The sequence below is a fragment of the Bos javanicus genome, chromosome 15 (genome assembly GCF_032452875.1).
Source record: "Bos javanicus breed banteng chromosome 15, ARS-OSU_banteng_1.0, whole genome shotgun sequence".
NCBI classification, from domain to species: domain Eukaryota; kingdom Metazoa; phylum Chordata; class Mammalia; order Artiodactyla; family Bovidae; genus Bos; species Bos javanicus.
The window spans coordinates 66,125,101-66,145,126 of record NC_083882.1 but is presented as its reverse complement, the minus strand read 5'-3'; the positions used below and the strand labels follow the sequence as shown (position 1 = coordinate 66,145,126).

At 45.9% G+C, this 20,026-nt stretch overlaps 1 protein-coding gene across 1 annotated transcript in view; it reads left to right on the top strand.

The window, feature by feature from the left end:
• Positions 1–208: 208 nt before the first annotated feature.
• The window catches only part of SLC1A2 (solute carrier family 1 member 2), a 168,946-nt gene continuing 149,128 nt past the window's right edge, over positions 209–20,026 (top strand). The window contains exon 1 of the mRNA XM_061381134.1: positions 209–1,342. Coding sequence (XP_061237118.1) covers positions 1,326–1,342 — 17 coding nt within the window. The 5' untranslated portion in view covers positions 209–1,325. The remainder of the gene's footprint in view (positions 1,343–20,026) is intronic.

Here is a 20,026-nt window from a genome sequence, read left to right as displayed (position 1 = left end):
TTGCCTCACCATCTCTTCACTTCTTCACCACCAGCGCCCCCGAGGCCGACCTCCCTTGGCTTAAAAAAAAAAAAAAAAACCAAACACCTACAGCCCCCCCACCCCCAATCCCGTACCCTCCCGCCGCCCCAGGGAGCTGCATTAATATTAATCCCGATGCATAATTGAAGGCCGGAGATTTATTCGGGCCGAGGCAAGGGAGGTGCGCAGCTGGGCTGTATTTCGGCCGTGGCCACTCATGTGTTTCGGCCGCTTGGGTTTCGCTAGGCCTGGTACCCAGGACGTGGGAGGATGGAGTGGGTGTGCCGCCGGTGAGGATGAGCTTGGGAATGAAGTGAGCCCGAGCGGGTGTACCAAGGAGTGAGGCGAGGTGCCGGGGGCTGCTCCAGGGAGGCAAGGACAGAGGAGCATCCCAGGTCTCCGCGACGTGGCCAGCGCTGTGCCCAGCGAGGGGTGACCCGGGGCCACGCGGGCTTGAGGGGAAACAATAGCGACTCCTTAGATCCTGGGCTCCTGCCACGGGCAGCCCGGGCTTTCCCGGGAGACCAGCCGGGCTTCTTTTCTTATTTGGCTAATTTATGGCGAGAGGCTGGGGGCGGAGGGATGGCAGAGGAGGGACCGCGTCTAGAGACTGGGGGCGAGGGGGCGGCAGTTAAAGGAGTCTCCCGAGGCGGCTGCCCTGGTGATGTCAGCTCTCGACGAAAATAGAGAGGGATCGCCTGCAAATCCCCAGCTCCGGCGGGGCTAAACCTTGCAATCCCTCCCCGGCCGGCGCCGAGCCAGGGTGCAGGGGCCTCCACCGCCTCTCCTGGCGCGCACACACACACCGCACACGCGCGCACGCACGCACCCACTCCCTTGCACACCCACCGCACACACTCGCCGCCCTCCCCCCTGCCACCGTCCTCCGAGCCCGCGCTCCGCCACGCGGCGAGCCCCGGAGCAAATACAGGTGGCCGCTGCACGCCGTCCAGCGCCCCCTCCTGCAGCCCGAGGGCGGCGCTCTCTCGGGGAAGCCACCCTCCAAGCACCCCCACTCCCCCGCCCTCCACCCAGAGCACCCAGCCAAGCGACACCGAGGCCGGCGGAGGGAGCGCGGGACGCGCGCGGCGGAGAGCGGGGACGCGGCTTAGAGCCGGCTGGAGCCTCCTGCGCGCGTTGAGGCGCTAAAGGGCTTACCCAGGAGGGGGGTGGAAGGGCGGGGAGAGGCTCCCCCCCCTTAAATACTGCGCTCTGCTGCACTCGTGCGCTCACCCCGGCTCCCGCTCACTCCACGCCCGCCGCTGCCGGATAGTGCCGAAGAGGAGGGGGCGTTACCCCAGGACATGGCATCCACTGAAGGGTGAGGGGGGCTTTGCTCGCTACCGGCAGGCAAGGGGATGGGGGTGGGGGCGGCGCGCGCGCGGAGTGGCGGGTCCCTATCCCGGATGAGAACAGAGAGACGCCGGCGCCGGGCCTCGGAGACCGTGACGGAGCGATGGTTGGGCTGGGGGTGGGATGGTGGAGAGGATATTGATTTTCTTTCGCGAAGCTTGCTGCTTAACCCTTTGAAGATGCGAGAGACAGAGGATTGTTTCATTTTAATTAAAAAAGGTTTCGGTGGAGGTGTGCAAAAGAGTGACGAAGAATCCTCTTGGGGTTACTTTTGAGATTTGCAAACAATAAGGGATTGGGCACAGTAAGAGCGGCAGACGCTGCCGAGCGAAGCAGCGCCTGGAGCTCGGCGCCGGATGGAAGGTGGGGACCGGCCGGGAATGAATGAACTGGGACCCGGGCTGGGGCGGGGCGAAGCCCAGCGCGCGCAGCCTTGAATGTCAGATTTGCAGAGTCGCAGAGCAGATACCCAGCTTGCTCTGATCTCTCCTTGTCCCTGGATGGCGGAATCTCCCTAGCCAGTTTGAAGGAAGCGTGGAAAAGATTTGGGTGCTTCCCGAGAAGAGGCGGGAAAATAAGTGGCTTCGGGCAAGAACAGGAGGGACAGGAGTCCCCAAATTCCAGCGGGGGGAGCGTTGATTTCCCCGATTCTCCTCGCTGTCTTGGAGTTGTCTCCTGCCTCCTGAGGCTGCAGTTGGATGGAGAATGCTCCCGCTGATAATAAGGGCAGCTTCTTTACCAGGAAGGAGATTTAGCTGCAAGAAACCCTTAAGTACTCGTACTCCTGTGTCAAAGAAAGTGAAAGTGGCTCAGTCGTATCCGACTCTTTGCGACCCCATGGACTATACAGTCCATGGAATTCTCCAGGCCAGAATACTGGAGTAGGTAGCCTTTCCCTTAGCCAGGCGATCTTCCCAACCCAGGTATCAAACCCAGGTCTCCCACATTGCAGGCGGATTCTTTACCAGCTGAGCCACAAGGGAAGCCCAAGGAAGGGTCCAAAGCTAGGTCCCTGGATCAGTATTTCCCAGGGAAGTCTCTCAGATTGGTAGAGTCTGAGTAAGAATAAAAGGACTGGTTGGGGAGCTCAGCCCTTTGGTTCATTCACAAAAGTGCACTAGCCTCTTGCAAGGCATCACTGGATCCATATTAAGTGGCAAGCCAGTACCGGGGGCTCCTCTAAGCACAGGTGGAGCATCCCTGGTGCCAGAGCTTTCCAGGGCTTCTAACAAATTTTACCAACTCTGCAGGCTTGTTTTGGGAAATCGATCGCTAAGTAGACATATAAAGCAGCCCCAAAGTTAGAGCTCTAAACTTCAACCTCCAAGGAAGGACAAATATTTCTGAAACCGTCTGCTCTGTGTCCAGGAGAAGGAACCCATCTTTTTTTCTGGCCCTGGAGTCCTTCTGGCCCCTGGAGTCCTTCCAAAGCGGGTGGGGGGCAGCTGGTATCTTGTAGCATTTCTCCTCTCTTTTCGTCCTAACAGTTCAGCTGTGTGGACCTTTTTGACTGTTTCTTCTCCAAACCGATGCTCTGGAAAGAGGTTTGTGTACAAGGAGGGCAGTACATTGTTCTACCACAGATCTCTAGAGTTCAATGTTAATATGCCTCATTCTCAGAGTCTTTTTGCCTGTTTAATTAGTCATTCATATTAGAAAAGATACAAAGGCACTACTGGCTGCTTTCAGGTCCCTTCTAGATTTGCCCCTGCTTCTAAGGGCTAGGTTGGACAACATCTGTGAAAAAGATGGATGATGGCAGTGTTTCAAGTCCTGCATCCTTATTTGATGGCCAGATAGTAAAGGGAGAGGTTAAGACAACAAGAATCCCCCAGTCAAGTGGTGTTTATCTCACCTTTGTCCTAAATGAGAGCTGCCAAATGATTTGACTCTCTATTTGATTTAAGTATAGAGCAGAAGGGATTCACATTCTATTAGTAAGGTATTATGCCCTGTGCCATTGTCAAGAAAAGATTGGTCAAAGGTATTTGTATTTAGGGAGGAACTGAGAAAATTTGAAAGACTGGGAAACAAATAGAGAAAGAACTCTGACCCTTTATCATTTCAGAGCAGTACTGATGAGCAGGTGACACTCTCGGAAGCCCTGGTCTTTCCTTTTTTCTTCTCTTCCTTTCTTCCATCTTTTCACCAGATGCATTGACTCAGGACCTGTTGGGTAGACCTTACGTGGTGGGCACTCTGGGTGTGTGGGGGCTCCAAAGATGTAAGACTTTGATTAGTAGACTGTTCATATGGTTTAGTGAGATTCTCTTGCCTCTTCTGATGCCTTTAGTTAATGTACCTTGTAAAGGGAAGTTCACGGAGAATCCACAGACTGGTTGGTTGCCTTTGTTAGCCTATGTCAAGCTGTTTCCTTGAAACAAACATTGCTGAGAAGGAAACAAAAAATAGCAACAGAGTCTTATGCTTTCAATATATGTATTTTGAGTTCGATTGTTTCGATTGAGTTCGATCCTGAATGTTTGGGGAATGGAACTGTATGGCAAACTGGCCATTCTGGTCACCATTTATTTGGTGATGTAGTTACAGTCAACAACATAGGCAGATTACCAATTTTGAAAGAATTATTAGAAGCCATAGTGACATCTTATGTTTGTTTAGCACTTCACTTTCAAAGCTCTTTCGTGTCATCATCACATTTGATTCTTCCAGTAACTGTGAAATAGGCGGTCCAATGAGGATGAACTTTAAGGATAAAATTACATAGAATATATCATCATCTTTCCGGGAAGATTCCAGGACTTGACCCAACTTTAGAGTTACCATCTGGAAATACCAGTTATCATGGAAGAGTGTGCTAGGCATGTCTGGCACAGGATATTACCAGCTTTCTTTTGAAACTTTGGCATACACTGTGCAAATTGCCTTTGGGAATATTCTCATTATCAGCCTGTGCACTTGATTATTGCCTTTGCACAGCTTACTCAAACACGATCTGGTTATGTGAGGTTTATGATTGTTTGGAATTGGGATTATTAGCATCCAGCTTCTGGAAGACTCTACATGGACTCTTTGGTAGTTCCTAGACCCTGAGGGGCATTTTCCTGCAAAGCAGTGTCTAATTTGATAGTTGAGGATTCTGTCTTTCTGAGTCCTCAGACATGGCTAAGAATTATGGTTTTGGTCCTGATCCAAATTGGGAAGAGATTATTAGTATTAGACTGGCTAGTGTCCAATATATACTGAATTATGTTGGAGCACTCAGATGCGTAGTGGCAGGCATTTCAGAAATACATTCTAGGGGTGGGAGATGGCTAGGTTACCAAGTATGTCATGGACCCAAGGAGATCTGTCTTCTGATCAGCTCCCAGGAGCCAAGGGGTCAGAGCAAAAGCCAAGTGCAAGGGCTTGGGTTTCAATTTGACTTTGAAAGCCAGCAAAACAGAAAGCTGCTGACAGCAGAAAAGCCCCGCAAGAGGGACCACTGGATTTATTATTTCAAGCAAACAAAAAGCAAAATGTAACAATTGCCTTCTCCCGCCTCCCCTTGGGAGTGAAGTTGAGGTCAGCGAGAGGAAGAACCCACAGAATAGACTTATTGAAAAAGGAACGGAGGGCATAGGTGTAGGGTCCAGAGGGGGTTGCATGTTGCCTGCCTCATGCAGTTTTAATTTCTCATTTTCAAGAGTATAAAATCAGCCTCCCTGGGTAAAATAAAGATGCGTGAAACTCAAATGAGAAAGCCATTTCACGTTTACTAAGATAGCCTCTTGTGAGTGATTGAAAGCTTAATTCTCATGAAACAATTTCTAAAACCAAATGAAGCCTGTGATATGGAAAAAGCCAAGATGTTAAAAACCAGAAACAGTTCTGCCCATGAGTATCAATGGCCACTTCTTTTCTTCTCTAATGCAACACAATTAGGGGCTGTCTCCTCTGGCTTTGGATTTAAGGGAATTGTCAGATAAGGAAAAATCTTTAAGAGATGGCAGTGCTTGGGGTACAGAAACAGGCAATATTTAACAGCAAGGTGTGAGATTTCTGGGTCAGTGTACCATAAATCATACAGATCCAGGATTGCAAAACTGACAGTTTGAAGCTCAAGAAAGGTTGATTTCAGTGAAAATCTTGCCTCCTTACCCTCCTCCACGGCTGTATCACACAATGCCCAGATGTCTGGTTTTTCCCTCTTTTAAAGGCAAACTAAATTGTTTTTCATGCTGATTTTTCCCCCCTTGGGACTTGCTTCCTCTTGGAACCAACTACATCTCCTCATTTCAATCACTTGCTATACTTATTTTAATCAAACCAGACACTGGTCATTTCAAATCTAGTAATAGTAGGCAAAAGAGTCATTCTCAAGATGAAATTTTAGTTTTGTTTGCATTTTCAGAACTTGTTCTGGGAGTTTGAAAAAGCAAATAAATGCCACACACTGCCTTGCCTGCTCTCTTCTCTCCCATACCCTTAACAGCTTGTTGGGGCCAGCAGAATGTTTCATAGCAAGGGTTTTAGGTATCCAGATTACGGCAAATCTCTTTATTTACCAGATCATGAGCTTGCTCTCTCTTCCCTCTGTCTGCCCCTCACCCCTCACCGCACCAAGCGGCCAAGTCCTTGGAGTGAATTAATTAAAGGAGTGTTTAAAAATATCTCATTGCTCCATCTCCACGTGCTCCATCATTGATTGGAGGCAGATGGGTTGCAGATTTGTCAGTAGAATAGAAAAGGACCCGCATCTCGTTATAAATCTGTCTGGTTGGCATCAGATGATGGCAGAAAAGACAATAGGCCAGCAATATGAAAGGGGAATGAATAAAGGCAGGGGTAGATCCTTAAATTTCAGAAAAGGATACCTCATTTCCTTAGTGTGTGTTTTTGTTTTGTTTTTGTTTTTAATTTAAATGGCTGTTTTCCAATGATATTGATATTTATTTACTTATCTTTCATTCGTGGATCTATTTAATTTCTCATGGCTGTCTGCTGAACGGCCGTCTGGTGTTCTTGGCAGTCTCAGCAGCTGCTTCAGATTATGGACTCGTTGAGCAAGGACTGTCCTTTAAAAGGGAGGACCCAGAGGGATGGTACGGGGAGGGAGGAGGGAGGAGGGTTCAGGATGGGGAACACGTGTATACCTGTGGCGGATTCATGTTGATATATGGCAAAGCCAATACAACATTGTAAAGTTAAAAAAGAAAATAAAATAATCAGAAAAAATGGAATGAACTCTATTTTGGCGGCTGGATTTGCCCATCTGGGTCCCAGTAGAATAGGTGGTGGTGTGTGTTAAAGACCTTGAATGAAGTCCATGGGGGCAAGGAGAGGGACAACCCCCACTCCCCCACTTACAAACCCTGTATATTAGAGGCTTCATTTAAACCAAGAGGACTTTCTTCTGTTACATTTCGTCAGGAGTGCCATCTGTCACTCAGTCTTTGTAATCTGGCATGGAACTTCCCATCATGTGTCCCTGCCACCCCAGCTTCCCAGCCCCTGTGCCTGAAGGATCCCGGAGATGGTGGCCAAGGTGGAAGTGGGTGGAGGCCTGTCTGCCTCCCAAGCTCCGCTCTTCCCATAGCAGCAGATTTGGGGTATCGGATGCCCGTGGACCGTAGGTGGCCCACAGACATGTATGTTTTGGGTCACACAGGATTCTGAAAACCTTTAAATAGTTTGCTTAGACTTAACAATGTTTCACCTAAAAAAAAAAAAAAATGTTGATTCTGGTTTCTCCCAAATGTTGGGAAATCTGATAATAAAGGACCAGCCCTTTTGTCTTGGTATCATTTATTGAAATACTTAACAGCCCTACAGTTGCTTAAGCACTTTGCATGTATAAATTGATTTAATCCCCACAACAATGTGATTTAAAAAGACTATTATTATCCCCATTTCGCAGGTGTGAAAACTGAGGCATAGAAAGATTAAGCAGCTTGCTGTTGGCTTTACAGCGAGTGAGTGGCAAAGCCAGATTTTAAACCCGGACAGCCTGGCTGTGGAACCCAGACTCTAACCGCTAGGCTACACTGGTCCCACAGGGGTGGAGGGTGGGAAGAGTCAGCTGGGGATGAAGAGTGGCTGTCCCCCAAGACAGGCCATGTGCTCTCCAGGTTGGACACAGTCTTTTCTGAGACCAGTTGCTCGTGTTTCTTGCTTGACCCCTTACTTCTCTAAGGCAGCCACTGAGCAAGAGAGCTTGGTGTCTCTCTTCTCAGGGTATGACGCTGTCTAGCAGTTGTGGCTACTTTTCTTGTTAATCCCTTCAAAACACTCCCTTCTTTTTGTTTCCATTAACTGTGTTCTTAATGAAGAGTTCCTTTGTAATTATTGGTTGTCCAGACACCAATAGCATGGTCTTATCAGATGCAGTGCTTTGAGACAGCCCAGTGCACGACCACATGGGTTCAATCCTTTGGAATATCGAGCCTTGAGAATACACTTCTTAGTGGCAAATGTAGTGGAGCATTTAGCAGGCCCTGGAATTTATTCTTTCTTATGTGATTTTCAAGCGTGGCTGGTTAGGGCTGTGACTTCACTTACCCATTTCCTAACCCAGCTACTTTTCTTATCTCCTTAGGAATGTGGCTGATGTCCTTGATTTGTTTGTTTCTTTTTTTTTTTTTTTTGCAACAAATGCAGACAGTGATGACTGGGGATGCCTTTTAAATTGAGGAAGAATCATTCAGGGAGTGTGTATGTTCAGTCAATTGTAACATATTGTTACAATTGTATATGTTGTGTATTGTTACAATTGTACATATTGTTACAATTGTTTATGTTCAGTTGGTCGTGTCCAACTCTTGTTACGTATTGTTACAATTGTGTATGTTGTGTATTGTTACAGTATGTTCAGTTGGTCCTGTCCAACTCTTTGCACCCTATGGGGTGTAGCCTGACGTGCTCCTCTGTCCATGGGATTCTCCAGGCAAAAATACTAGAGTGGGTTGCCATGCCCTCCTCCAGGGGATCTTCCTGATCCAGGGATCAAACCCATGTCTCGCTGCGTTGGCAGGAGGATTCTTTACCACTGAGGCACCTGGGAAGACCCTCAGAGAATGTATTTCTGGGCATTTTTAAGAGTGGCACAGTTTGCTGATTGTCCAGTAGGTGGCAGTAAATGTCAGCACTTTGTCCAGACTGGCTGACTCCCTTTGGTCCTTAGGGAATCTCAATTCTCACAGGATCCCATTCTCTTTTGATTAAAAAATGTCTCCACCAAATATATTTTTTTGGTGTTCGTGAGATGATTCTCATATGTGTGTGTGTGCTCAGTCGTGTCCAACTCTTTTGAGACCCCTTGGACTGTAGCCCTCCAGGCTCTTCTGCCCATGGGATTTTCCAGGCAAGAATAGTGGAGTGGGTTGCCATTTCCTCCTCCAAGGGATATTCCCAACACAGGGATCAAACCCTTGTCTCTTGCATCTTTTGCACTGGCTTACCACTAGCACCACTTGGGAAGCCCTGTTTACAGATATCACCATGCTGCTAAGTCGCTTCAGTCATGTCCGACTCTGTGCGACCCCAGAGACGGCAGCCCACCAGGCTCCCCCGTCCCTGGGATTCTCCAGGCAAGACCACTGGAGTGGGTTGCCATTTCCTTCTCCAATGCATGAAAGTGAAAAGTGAAAGTGAAGTCGCTCAGTCGTGTCTGACCCTCAGCGACCCCATGGACTGCAGCCAACCAGGCTCCTCCGTCCATGGGATTTTCCAGGCAAGAGTACTGGAGTGGGGGTGCCATTGCCTTCTTCAGATATCACCATAAACAAATACAAATATGACCATTTTCTTGAACTTGGAATTCCAAGTCTATATGACTACACATATATGATTTCATTAAGTCCTTGAAAAACTTATGAAATACTATGCTCATTTTACAGATGGGGGAACAGAGATATTTTGCTTTTACACTGTAATTGGGTACCTGTTTTTTTGTCTGCTACTTCTACTGTGTTTCATAGTATCCACATTTTGCAATTAATTCACATTTTATTAAAATTTCACAAGCTTTGAAACAGTACAGGGCATGACCACTTGTCTATAGTCCCTTGTTCATTTGTTTGCTCCAATCATTTTGATCAAAGGAAGCAAGATAGCCAAGTGTCCTTGCAAGAAGAGATAATCAAGAATTTAAGAGGCAACGCACAAGAAGGATGGCAATGGTGACCAAAAGAAGTGAACTTATCTTTGAACAGAGGTGTGACAGTCAAAAGAAAATACTGCCATTGAAACAAAGTGGGAATAAAGTTAGGCAACTGAGAATGATGGTTAGACCTGAGATTGTAGACATTAATCTAGAGATTTTCAAATAGAAGAAGCAGTTGCAGTGCACGAAGGGAGATAAGGTAAAAGAAAACAGATAAAAGAAGGAAAGCATTCTTCTCAATTAGGTATCAGGCAAAATTGTATTTTTGTTTGTAGACCAAATTGTAGTTTTGTTTTTACCTCCTGTGCTTAGTCGCTCAGTCGTGTTTGACTGTTTGCGACCCCATGGATTGTAGGCCGCTCGGTTCCTCTGCCCATGGAATTTTCCAGGCAAGAACATTGGAATGGATTGCCATTTCTACTGCCAGGGGATCTTCCCGACCCAGGGATCAAACCCTTGTCTCCCACATCTCCTGCACTGGCAGGCGAATTCTTTATCACTGAGTCATCTGGGAAGCTCTTGTTTTTAATCTCAGTATTCATGTAAAAAGACAGTTATGATCTGATAACCAGCTTTGTTAGAGAAGTCCATGTGAACAAAGCGAAATTGGGTTAATATGTCTAGAAGTGAAATGGATGAATATCAACTGACAATGCTTAGACATGCTAAAGGGATGATGAGTTCTGGGGGATGGGTTCAGCTGTTACTTTTTATACTGAAATGCAACACAGGGTCTAGAGGAAGTGTCAAAAGTAAATATTGGACTAATTTCTAAGAAGAGAATAGAGTGTAATGGAATTATAGACTGAATCTGTTCCCCTAGTGTTTTCCTGGGATTCAAAGTCATCCATCAGCAGACATTAGTAAAACCATCATAGCACAGAAGCATTGCAGGGATCATTGATTTTTCCATCATGATTAATTGCTGACATTTCAACGAAGAACTAATCATTTGCAGGCATTTCTGTCTTAGTCTGAAAAGACCAAAATTTGCAGTCTTTTCAAGACATTAATACACTGGGGTTGAGGACCTGTTGCAGTTCTTTCCTGGGAAATACTTTGGGATGGAGACTTGTGTGCAGGAAATTTATTGAGAGAACTTCTCAGAATAAATCCTTGTAGAAGAGAGAAGGGAACAAGGAGGAGCAGAGGAAGCAGTTGAAACAGTCCAACAAAGTGCCTGTCCCATCCTTCAGGAAGTTCTGGTGCAGAAAGGTCCTGAATGGAGAGAAAAGAGACCTCTACCACTTAGAACAACCTGCCTCTGGATTGGGTTGTGCTCAGGCAGTGGGCCTGGCCCTGGGTGAAGACACGGCAAGGCCTTAGACAGAGATAGAGTTGGTAAGCATTGTCACTTACCAACACTCCAGGCAGCTGGGGGGATAAACGCCTCAGTCCTGAACATGGGGGCCTTCAGGGGAACTCACCACAGCATCCACTGTTAGCTCCAAATTCAAATGTTTGAGAGAGGTTCTGTTGCTTTCCATCTGAATATCCAGGCTCCACAAAACTGTCATCTGTAATAAAATACTGTGCCTTAAAAGGAGGGTGCCGTTGGGCAATAGGGAGGCAGGTGGATTCTGGTGGGCAAGGCTGGGGAGCATTAGCAGGCGTCACTGCCTTGATTCTAGCTGTGACCCACACAGCCCCCAAAGACAGATGACCTAACCCTTCTCATCACTCAGACCTTCCAAAGGTATCTGGTCCAACAGGAGCCTGATTATCTCAAATTGATGCCCAAGAAAGGGAAACCTGTTCTAGCGAATGGAAGGGGCCAGAAATATCAACAGATAAATATCCCAGGAACCAGAGTCTAGCTATTACTGATAGTTCCAGTGTTCACAGCGGCTGTTTCTATGCTCCTGCTACTGTTGTTTCTCGTGGAGTCCTTGCCTTGGAAGAGGGGAGGCAGGGGACTGGGTCATCCCTTTCTGGAACATCCACTGCCTTGTTCTGTTGATTCAAGAAGCCATGCGTTCTGTCAACCTCCAGCCCAGAGCGCTTGTATGTTGACTTTTCTCTGCTCTGTTCCCTTGGTAAATATGCAGATGTGTTCAGAGACGAAAGAGCACTTTTGTATGTAATCCAAGGCCTTGCAGATTATACCTCTGCGGGTATTTCCACTTGTTTTCTCACAGCGGGTGAGACCTGGTCTGCTTTGAGACCAGAACATGGGTTATCAATGTGTTTGTATTTTTATTAGCATGACAACTCAGTTCAAATGGCCCAATTATAGAGTAACAGAAGGTAAAGCAACCAACATCGAAACCTTCCTTCCTTACCTGTTTTTAAGAGTTACACGTCTCTTATTTACAATGGCAGATAGATATCATGTATGTTTCCAGCAAATGGGTAAGGCAACACTGATTGTTTTCAATCTACATTTAGAGACTACAATTGGCACATGAAATATATCAGCTAGATAAGGGGGTATGAAGAATTTACTATACACTGTCAAATAGATTATCTTAAACAATTAAAAGAAAAACTTTTTGTCCTTTGGGTTAGTGGCTCTTTTCCCATAATGAAAAATGTGGCCTTATTAAAAAACAAACCAAAAAACCCCCAAACTTCTAATATTACAGAGTAGCATAAAGAAATAAAAGATTGTCTCTCAGCTCAATCCTGTTCTCTAAAAATACTCACTTTTGGGGTCTTTTGAGACAGACATGGAACATGTAACATGAGACAATGTAAACATCCAATCCTTAATATGCAAACTGCATCATCCTATCCAGCTTACTTCAGCTTGCTTTTCACTTCATATCCTCTATATGTAATCTATATATCAGGTATGTATAGATTGTATATAGAATATATAGGTAATATATAGATATATAGATTATATATAGAATATATATATATGTATTTATCACATGCCTATATACTTAGAGGTATGAAGTGAAAAGCAAGCTGAAGTAAGCTGGATAGGATGATGCAGTTTGCATATTAAGAATTGGATGTATGGACCTAACAGAAGCAGAATATACTAAGAAGAGATGGCAAGAATACACAGAAGAACTGTACAAAAAAGATCTTCATGACCCAGATAATCATGATGGTGTGATCACTGACCTAGAGCCAGACATCCTGGAATGTGAAGTCAAGTGGGCCTTAGAAAGCATCACTACGAACAAAGCTAGTGGAGGTGATAGAATTCCAGTTGAGCTACTCCAAATCCTGAAAGATGATGCTGTGAAAGTGCTGCACTCAATATGCCAGCAAATTTGGAAAACTCAGCAGTGGCCACAGGACTGGAAAAGGTCAGTTTTCATTCCAATCCCAAAGAAAGGCAATGCCAAAGAATGCTCAGACTACCGCACAATTGCACTCATCTCACACGCTAGTCAAGTAATGCTCAAAATTCTCCAAGCCAGGCTTCAGCAATATATGAACCGTGAACTTCCTGATGTTCAAGCTGGTTTTAGAAAAGGCAGAGGAACCAGAGATCAAATTGCCAACATCCGCTGGATCATGGAAAAAGCAAGAGAGTTCCAGAAAAGCATCTATTTCTGCTTTATTGACTATGCCAAAGCCTTTGACTGTGTGGATCACAATCAACTGTGGAAAATTCTTCAAGAGATGGGAATACCAGACCACCTGATCTGCCTCTTGAGAAACCTGTATGCAGGTCAGGAAGCAACAGTTAGAACTGGACATGAGACAACAGACTGGTTCCAAATAGGAAAAGGAGTACGTCAAGGCTGCATATTGTCACCCTGTTTATTTAACTTATATGCAGAGTACATCATGAGAAATGCTGGACTGGAAGAAACACAAGCTGGAATCAAGATTGCCAGGAGAAATATCAATAACCTCAGGTATGCAGATGAAACCACCCTTATGGCAGAAAGTGAAGAGGAACTCAAAAGTCTCTTGATGAAAGTGAAAGTGGAGAGTGAAAAAGTTGGCTTAAAGCTCAACATTCAGAAAATGAAGATCATGGCATCTGGTCCCATCACTTCATGGGAAATAGATGGGGAAACAGTGGAAACAGCGTCAGACTTTATTTTTCTGGGCTCCCAAATCACTGCAGATGGTGACTGCAGCCATGAAATTAAAAGACGCTTACTCCTTGGAAGGAAAGTTATGACCAACCTAGATAGCATACTCAAAAGCAGAGACGTTACTTTGCCAACAAAGGTTCATCTAGTCAAGGCTATGGTTTTTCCTGTGGTCAAGTATGGATGTGAGAGTTGGACTGTGAAGAAGGCTGAGTGCCGAAGAATTGATGCTTTTGAACTGTGGTGCTGGAGAAGACTCTTGAGGGTCCCTTGGACTGCAAGGAGATCCAACCAGTCCATTCTGAAGGAGATCAGCCCTGGGATTTCTTTGGAAGGAATGATGCTAAAGCTGAAACTCCCGTACTTTGGCCACCTCATGCGAAGAGTTGACTCATTGGAAAAGACTCTAATGCTGGGAGGGATTGGGGGCAAGAGGAGAAGGGGACGACAGAGGATGAGATGGCTGGATGGCATCAGTGACTCGATGGGCGTGAGTCTCAGTGAACTCCGGGAGTTGGTGATGGACAGGGAGACCTGGCATGCTGCGATTCATGGGGTCGCAAAGAGTCGGACACAACTGAGCGACTGATTTTATCTGATCTGGTAATAGCTCACTGTCCACTCTATGGTTATATAATAGTTGACTTAAGCAGTCCTTGATTGATAGATATTTAGGTCATCTCCAAGTCTTTGTTATTATAATTATTAGGAGAATTTTGAGTGAAATATGAATTTGAAGAAGAGAATGAGGCAGGACCACTGCGACTGGTTAGAAGACGACATCTGGGTGGAAAATACTGGCCTATATTAGGTTATAGAGATGCATATGTATTATCAGATTCCAAGGATATTTAGAAGGACTCAGTGACCAAGCACATGTAGTGGGTTGAGGGAAGACTCTTAGGGAGCTCCCATGTGTCTCTCTGGACAGAAGTGCTTCAGGGTACTTAGGATGTTGAGAAGTAAGGGGGGGAATCAGGAGAGAATTAAGGGTCTTGGAGTGGCTGACACTGCTTCATGCTACAGTGACATTAAATAATGTAAGTCCTGAAAAGGGATCATTTTCAAGGTGGTTGCTGAGCGGAGCTAGAGTCAGCAAAATAAGGGCTACTGTTGGCGTGTTATTGTGAGTTGGGAATGGCTGGAGAGAAAGTGAATGTGATTTTTTTTAAGAGTGGGCATCAAGGGAAGGATGCGAGAGCAGGGTTACATTTTGGTTTACTTGCTTTCGTTTCAGTATAGGAGTGAGGTATGCATGCTCAAAAGGTTGTCTAAGTGATGCTGAGACCTTGAGTGCCCTTTGTGGAAGAAGCTGGTGAAGAAAAGGAGTAGACCCAGAGGGTAACTCATCACTTGCTCTGGAGGCTCCTGCAGGAGAGGACAGGGCAGTGCTCTGAGTGCTTGGTCAGAGCTGCCTGCAGTCTTCCTGCTTCAACCCACGATGCCGGGAAGGAGAGCTCAGAGCAGAGGGCGTGGAAAAGCTCATGTGCCTAAACTGCTAGACCCGTGCAGCCAACCCTGGTGGCCCTTTGAGTGAGAGAGGGGGCAGCTGGCTGGAGCTGGGCATATTTTAGTAGTGGTTGTTATTTATTTTTTTATACTGTTTCACTGTCCATAGCCTTTCTAAGTCTCACTAGCTGGATCTCTTCTATTTTTCTTCATAATCCTTCATTTGTGCTCTTGTGTAGCTCCTAAAACTTCCTCGGACTCGTTCTCGATCCTCATTCTCTTGGCTCTGCATTCTCTTTGGATCCCTTCTTGGGCACTTGCATACCACATGTATACCGATAACTCCCAAGTGTGTGTTTCTATCTCAGACCTTTCCTCCCAGCTCCAGTTTCCTGTATCCTTCACCCTAATGGACATCTCCATTTGGGCAATGCACAAAAAAATGACCATGGTACAGTGGAACTGTTGGTTATTTTCCCTGCAGACTCACCCCTACTCCTTCCCAAGTTTCTCTAGAGAGTCAAAGCCAGAAAGGTAAGTATTGGCCCTGTTTTTTTCTCTTCCATCAGTCCCAACCTACAGCTTTCTCAGTTCTATCTCCAAAACGTATCTAAGTCTGGCCTTTTCTCTCCATGGTCATGCTTCATGCTAGCCCAGGCAAGTCATTTCGCCAGTGGAAGCTTCCCAACCTCCTAACTTTCATTTCCTCAAACACCCTCCAGTCTTGCCCACCTTAGGGCCCATTCCCTTTGTCTGGACCACTTCCTATCCTCCACCTACCACCATTCTCCAGTTGGCCGTCACCCTCTTACACGGAAACATTCTTTAGTTCTTAGCTGGAGCAGTGTTTCCCAGAGAGCTCTCCTCTCATCCCACCACTGAAAGTAGGTCTCCCTTTCTTAGTCCTACATCATTTCTCCTTTTCCCCTTCTTCATGGCATCAGTTACAATTTTATTTATCTTCTTAAGTCTGTCTACCTTCGTCACCAGAAGGTAAGCACTCTGATGGTCGGTTCATCATGGCATCTCCCAGGATCCGAACGCTATGCACTCAATACACATTTATTAATTGAATACTCACCCACCTCAGCCTGGGGATGTAGGGAAGCCTTCTCTAGAGAGATGACATTTGGGCTGGGCCTTTTCCAGGAACTTTGTCCCCATCACATTTACTACAGGCTTCATTATTACAGGAGTGTGCTAAGTGTTTTCTTGTCTGTCTGAGCCATCACAATCCTGAGATCACTCTGAGGATGAGGACTACGTTCATTTCTTTGTGCCCCAACTTAACATTATCACAGTGCATATTGGTGTAACTTAATTGTCTGATTTGGGAAGGAGACATGCAGGGGCATAGAGAGGATGCTTTTAAGGGAGAAACAGCACCAAAGTTGAAAAAAAAAAAACCCTGCTCTTTTGCTTGTTAGGACAAGTCCTCCTTTTTAGGTCTTGGCGATCAGTTGAACTTCTCTGCCTAGCAGTCAATAACCAGCCTTTTCACTGCAAAGGTTGACAAGGTTCAAGTAGGTTATAAGAATAATTGGGCAGCAGCTCATCTTGTGAGGCCAAAAATGTATTTGTCATAGTCAATTATGTTCCCATGCTGTTGTCTGGGAAAGATTACAAACTCCTGTAGCTGCTGTTATTTTGAAATGCAATAAAATGGAGTCAGATAAGAGTTTTTGGGTCTGCTTCCCCCTCTTCCCCCTGCCTTTCCCAAGACTTCTGGCTTTCTCTGAGTGATGTCTTTCTGTTCCTTTTCCTCTTTCCTTCTGAAGGAAAACAAGGAGACGTTAGCATTCATTTGATATTCAAAGAAGGATTTAAGTAAAAAATAATGTGTAAATTACATCAGTGAATAATAAATCCAGGGCTCAACAGTACAACTGCTTGTGAAACTGATCTAGAAAAAGGTCCCCGTAGCTGACAACTCCGTTGTTAATATTGATGCTTTTTACCTTTTAAACAGATTCTGAATGTATTTAAACATTCCCATTAGAGTTCCTTCTTTGACTTCCTATTGTGGTTGGAAAAGAAAAAGCGCTGGGTCTAAAAATAGAAACATCTTGCTGTTGGTATATGTTTTCTGGTAATGTTGCAGAAAGGGGGACCCCTTCCAGGGCCCGAAACTGGGCTCTTGTCTAACACTTGGAAATGAATTGTCTGAGGAGACACATCTGCTGACAAAGCAAGAGATTTTATTGGGAAAGGGCGCCTGGGTGGAGAGCAGCAGGGTAGGGGAACCCAGGAGAGCAGCTCTGCCACATGGCTTGCAGTCTCGGGTTTTATGGTGATGGGATCAGTTTCCGGGTTGTCTTTGGCCAATCATTCTGACTCAGAGTTCTTCCTGGTGGTGCAAGCCTTGTTCAGCCAAGATGGAGGCCAGAGAGCAGGATTCTGGGAGGTGGTCGGACATGTGGTGTCTCCTTTTGACCTTTCCCAAACTCTTCCGGTTGGTGGAGGGTTGTTAGTTCAGTGTTCCTTACCAGGACCTCCTGTCCTAAAACAGCTCATGCAAATGGTTACTATGGTGCCTGTCCAGGGTGGGCTGTTTCAACGTGCTTCCCCTAACAGTAATGTAAAGAAAAATGTGCGATATTCCTATATTTCTTGAAGTTCTTTGCTGGAGTTTTCTAGGGCTGGGACGGACATGTTGAGGGCTGTTTTTTGTGTCCTGGTGGGATAAGAAAATAAAAACTCTGCTCCCTCGGCATGCTTTTTTCTCCATCCTCAGGGTGAATTCTGTGATGGGATGAAGGGCCTGTTTATGGAACCCCTTCCTGAGCCTTATGAGAAAGTCTTCAGCTGGAACAACCCTCATCATCCTTAATGGTGAATGCTAGATTCTTCCTAGATTCAGAGCCAGGGCAGTTAGACTGCTGTTTTTGAGTTGAAAGTAGAATCGAAGTAGAGATGCTGTGTTTTCCAGTCTCCTCTGACATAGAAGTCGTTGTTAGCTGGAGCATCCACGGATCATGTTTTTACTTTCTTTGCTTTCACTTTCCCTCTGAAGACTCTCAGTGGGTTTCCAGGATAGTAAGCTGCAGATCTCCACACACAATCCCTATGTATAATGGTTCAGCACACAGAAAAATCTACCCAGTTTGTCCAGGCGGGGGCGCTGTGGGGCAAGGGTGGTTCTCCAGCTGCCCTGAATCAGGAGCCAGAAGGCACTTCCCTCCGCAGGCCAGCACCAGCTGTTGCCACGGTTTTTGAGAAGGGAAGCCCTACCACTTCCAAGTGACCTGGAGTTGTTAAAATACCTGGGGACCAGAGCTCCGGAGCACAAGGCTATACCTGGGCAACAGGACTGAGGCTGAGAACAAGTTGACAGCAGTCGCCATTGCCAGCCTGGTCCTGGGTCGTCATCCTAGTCCTCCTGGCTTCTCCCTGAGCGTCACCGGGGGGCTTCGAGTGAGACTTGCTGGTTCCAGAGCCTGGGTAGGTCCAATCTGGTTTGGTCTGGGTTCCTGGCAGACTTTTTAAAAGTGAAGAGGCAATCATGGGGAGGAAGAGAAGGTTTTTAATGAGAGAGGAAAAAGACAAGGGATTGAGAAGTATGTTTCGAAAGGACTGGAAAGGCCCCAGAATAAACATGGCAAGAGTGGAAGCGTGAAAGCGGATATTCCTCTCTTCCAAATGACTAACCAGCCACCCCAGAAGTCCAGCTTGTGTTCCAACCCAGTTGGAAGTTCAAACAGGTGTGAAAGCACTGTGTTCTGGTTGCTGGGCTCACTCCTTTAGGAGTGAAGGATTTAAGTAAAGGAGGAAGGAGGAGGGCCTTAGCCATGTGTCCATATGCTGGTCGAAAGAGGACGTTGCTCTCCACCTTTGAGCTAAGCTGCCCAGGCCAGTCAGCAAGATGGAGGTCTTCCCGAGTGTTCAAGCAGCAGGAAAATCAGGCTTCTGTGTAGCTGTGAGTTTAGTGTCTGGTCAAGGGGGCATTTAAAATTAACTTTTGAATTTCTCATGTCATAGAACCATAGGATATTTACAGAATATATACATGAATACAGTCAAAAAGGTCACTGGGGGTGAGCTTTACTGCAAGAATTTCTGAGTCCTCCTTCAAGAGAATCTTAGATTATTTGAGTTTATTGATTATACACATAGAAACACGGGGAAGCAGAGCTGACTTCCTGGGCATGGGATGGGCAGCTACACAGGGCTCAGAAGGGACCTGTCCTTGGCTTAATGCTCTTTAGTCACGTTCTTGAAATTCTTAATAACAGAGTCCTGGGGTTTTAATTTTTGCACTAAGCCCCGCAAATCACATGGCCAGTCCCACCATGAAGCGCACGGAAGAGGGTGATAACCTTGAGAATATCTGATCTCTTGCAGTGCCCTAGACTGTTTCATAATGAGATACTTGGCATAAAACAGCTTCTGGGACCCTTGTTGTAGTGGTTGGAAGGATTTTCTGTTGCACGGCTTCCTAACAATAAAACTCTAGGGAAGTTAACTAGCCTGAGACTCAGTTTATTTATCTGTTAAATAGGGACAATGTCACCCACCAGATAGGTTTGGAAAGGATTGAGGCAGAATGTGAGGCTGGGACACAGAGGCCACCTGTAATGATGGTTGTTTTTCTGTATCTTGGAATAGCCTTTACTGGGTTGCTTTAAGCCTGCTGAGCTTAGGTGGGGTTATCTGTCAGTTTCTCTACTTTGCAAGCTAGGTTGCCAACATTCACATGCACGGGTGTGTGTTTGCTAATTCTTTCTTGAGAACCATAGGTGATAAGATTAGAAAGTTGGTCCCAGACTTCTTTGATCTTATGGTGGTATTTGCACTAGTGATGGTTTGTTTGAAGGTTTTTCTCTTTTTGTGCTTTTAACCCTTAAACTATTTCTACTCATAACACACCTGCCTCACAACACGTGATGCTTTTTCTACCACACTCTCCGATACCAGCTGGGTGTCCTACCATTCAGTTCAGTTCTTACACCATCTACCTGGGAGTTAGCATCAGATTCCATAAGTTAAGAGCTCAGTCCCACTGCAGATGCTGGTTGAAAGCCCAGGTTGTATTTTGATTGACAGGCTGGACATTAAGGGGGTTCCCATAACCCCTTCATCAGGTTTGCTAATGTGC